This window comes from Cajanus cajan, chromosome 6, assembly GCF_000230855.2.
Source record: "Cajanus cajan strain Asha chromosome 6, NIPB_CcT2T_4, whole genome shotgun sequence".
Classification (NCBI taxonomy): Eukaryota; Viridiplantae; Streptophyta; class Magnoliopsida; order Fabales; family Fabaceae; genus Cajanus; species Cajanus cajan.
In genome coordinates, this window is record NC_138522.1 from 50,157,993 (window position 1) to 50,161,366 (window position 3,374).

The 3,374-nt window shown below is 28.6% G+C and overlaps 1 protein-coding gene across 1 annotated transcript; it reads right to left on the reverse strand.

The window, feature by feature from the left end:
- Positions 1-690: 690 nt before the first annotated feature.
- Positions 691-1,660, reverse strand: LOC109794029 (putative WRKY transcription factor 60). The gene is made up of 4 exons (XM_083076265.1): positions 1,425-1,660; positions 1,206-1,374; positions 974-1,091; positions 691-932 (listed from the first exon to the last, which is right to left on the reverse strand). The coding sequence occupies exons 1-4, from the start codon at positions 1,658-1,660 to the stop codon at positions 691-693; spliced, it is 765 nt and encodes a 254-aa protein (XP_082932391.1).
- Between the last annotated feature and the right edge of the window lie 1,714 nt (positions 1,661-3,374).

Consider the following 3,374-nt stretch of genomic DNA (forward strand, 5'->3'; position numbering starts at 1 on the left):
ATCAATTCATCATTTCTTGAAAAATTTACTATTGTTTGATAAAAAAATATAGACACCTCATGGCTATTTATAAATTAAATTTTTTTTAATATACTTTACTTTAACATGTAGTGATCAACAAGCATGTCTCATTTGGATCATTGATCTTTTTTATTTTTCTCTCAATTTACTTTGTAGATATTATCAAAATATAAAATAAATAAACTAAGGAAGCGAAACTAAACTTCCATAAAACTCCAAGCCTACAATTTATTTTTGTGTTTTGCATGGTGTACAAAGTGAGAGAAATAGTGTTTGCTCACTCTTAAAAATCTATATTCTTACGTATTCGATAAACTCTAATTACTTAACTACTTTGATTCCTTTAAACACATACATCCATAGTGATCTCATACTTGACTCCGATAACACTAAATACTACAATCTTTTGAAGTAATGTATCATCTTAAAAAAGTTATTTATGAAATTAATTCAATCTTACAAAATTCACATACATGTATATAAAATAAAGATTTAATATTTATTTTTCACTTATATAATTTGAGTCTAACTCAATTTTATAAAATTAATTTATAAAATAAAGATTATTTCTCACTTATAAATACTAATATGATCATATTTCTAGATTATGTGGTTCTCCAACAATTGTATTGGTTGGTACATGTGAAATCTTTAACATATTTTATCACTTCACAAGTGTGGTTCACGAAGACCTAAATTGAGGTTGAGACCCACTTGGCTATTCTGGCTATTGATGGAGTGCACAACTGCTTCAGCTAATGGTATGATGAAGTCAGGGTCTTTGATTATACAACTTACATAATCTTCAATTTTGATGTGACTACCACGATCGTTTTGTTGCTTTACATCTTCACAAAGTCTTGTTTCTCTTTGAGCCCAATTGCATAAAGTAAGGTCAATGTTCATAGCATCTTTTTCATTAGACTTGATTGTCATAGGCAAATATTATTACCCATCGACTCTTCTGGTGTACAAGATGATGACTTGAGTAAATCATGAAATGCACCATCGTTGTGTTTTCCCTCATAAGTTGCTAACAGGATAAACCTATCCTGTATGATTCTTTGCACCTACCACGTGTAATTGAAAAAAGGTTCATCAAATCACAAATATTAAAAACTTGGTATATGAGAATTTGTTGAGTCAGAGCTATGATAAATTGATAAAGAAATATACATTTATACCCTTTTCTTGACAGGGCAGGTGGGAGCCATGGAGCACATGAAATAAGCTCTAGGCGAAGGATTGTCTCTTGTAACATTCTTCTGACCATACTTCTTCCACTTATAACACCATCTGTTACCATCTATTTCCCCAGAGAAATTAAAATTTGAATGTGTATATATGCTGTTCCTGAGCATTAATTAAGTGATTTGATACACACAAGTAAATAATGGGCATACCAAACTAGTGTCCTTGGGGTGGGTTCTAACAAATATTTGTGATGGATTTGAGCTTGAGAAAACTCGGGTCTTACTAATGTTGACCCATTTTGGTGTGACTTTTGTTCTGCATTATTCAACTCTTTAATATAAGATTGAAGCTTTTTGCATTTGCTGCTCACAGATTCCAGCATCACTCTTAGAGTACAATTCTCCTCTTTCACACGTTGCAGCTTTTCATCCTTAATGATGGTCATGAAGACTTAATAAACATTGTTCAACATTGCACATTTTCATCCTTAATGATGGTTATGAAGACTTAATAAACAATAGAAAATACTCGATCAGTTCAGAATCTCTCAGTGTGTGTATGTAGAATTAGAGCATTTTTACGGACAAAAAAATTAAAAAGCAAAGGAAAGGAGGAACCCAATTTAGTTTAACGTTACCTTTTTTATCCATTATGGCAAGTTGAACTGTATTATGAGAAGCAGAACAATTTATTTTTTTATTCTTATTTACTCGAAAGAGTGGGAGGCCTAGCTTATATATATGATATTAGAATGTAATATAATAGAATTATTATAAGAAAGTTGGATGGACGAATTTCAACTTATCCATACGGATGCACGAATATTTTGTCTGGTATTTCTCAAGAATGTGAGTTAATGGCTCAATGGGTAAGTGAAACTCACAAAATTAGTATTCTTTCACTTATATATACTATTTTAACTTCATTTAAAAAAGATCAAATATAATTAGAATATGCTCCAACTTATAAGATGAAGGTTATTTTGTTTTTATATATATTATTTTGGTCTTTATCACTCCTAAATATATAGGATTTTCATGGGCACAGATTACCGTGAATTGTTGTGTCCTTGAAAAACCACGTGAAAATGGGGGCAGAGTTGGATCTAGCTTGATAGTTCTTTCTTGGAAATAAACCGTCTAATAAAACTCCACGTGTACTTATCAAAACTATAATATAATTAGAGAAATTCTATGGTACCCATCTTATTTGAGAGGGTACCGGTACAATTTTTTTATATTTTATATTTTTAATAATTTATTTAAATATTTATAATATTTTATTCTTTTAATTTTTAAATTATTTAGTCATTTTATTTTTATTTTATATATTCTAATTTATTTATAATAATATTACTATATATTTAAATAGTTTAATTTTAATAATTTTTTAAGTATATTTTAATCTTTTCATTTAAAATTTTTGAATTTCTATTTTTTAATTTTAATAATTTTTTAAGTATATTTTTTGTCTTTTTGTCCTAAATTTTTGAATTTCTATATTTATAATTTTAATAATTTTTTATTTATACTATTTCTTAATTTTTCTTTTTTTTTAAAATATTTTATAATATTATTGAAATCTTATAATTTTAATCTCTATAATTTTATCTTACTTTTCATTTTATAAATATAATTTAGATTATTTATTTTATAAGTAAATTAGTTTTTCTTTTAATTTTTATAAGTTTACATAAAGAATGTATTGAAACCTCTCAATCTTTGAGGGTACCATAGCAACTCCCATATAATTATCGATGTCGACATTCTTCAACGTATACATGCAGCATGCATGGTGTCATCACAGTGACGTAGGTTCGCACTCCCCTCTTCAGGAAGAAAAGTGTTTATTCTATCTGTCCTCTGCCAAGAATCTCAACCGTACATTACATTCAACGATCCATGAGAACCATTGTTACAATAAATTTGGACCTTCGGTTCAGTTCACGGTTCACATTTCACAGCCCAAAGTGATAACCTTTTTCACGCCACACTGAGGAATGTGTAAAGAAGCAAGCAAATGAAACAAGTATTCACTTCTTCAACTTTGGAGTTTTCACTGCTGCTATCTTTCTTCATTCTCCACTTTTCTCTTTATTCAATCTTTACTTATGCATTTTATCTCTATGGCATTTCATATTTCTATTTCGATTGACATTA

Bases quoted from the DNA above. Each gene is read 5' to 3' on its own strand.
- LOC109794029 (XM_083076265.1), bottom strand. From the start codon at position 1,660: ATGACCATCATTAAGGATGAAAAGCTGCAACGTGTGAAAGAGGAGAAT. The intron at 1,375-1,424 runs GTATGCCCATTA...ATTAATGCTCAG, and splicing joins ACCCCAAGGACACTAGTTTG to GAACAGCATATATACACATT. The intron at 1,092-1,205 runs GTATAAATGTAT...TACACGTGGTAG, and splicing joins CCTGCCCTGTCAAGAAAAGG to GTGCAAAGAATCATACAGGA.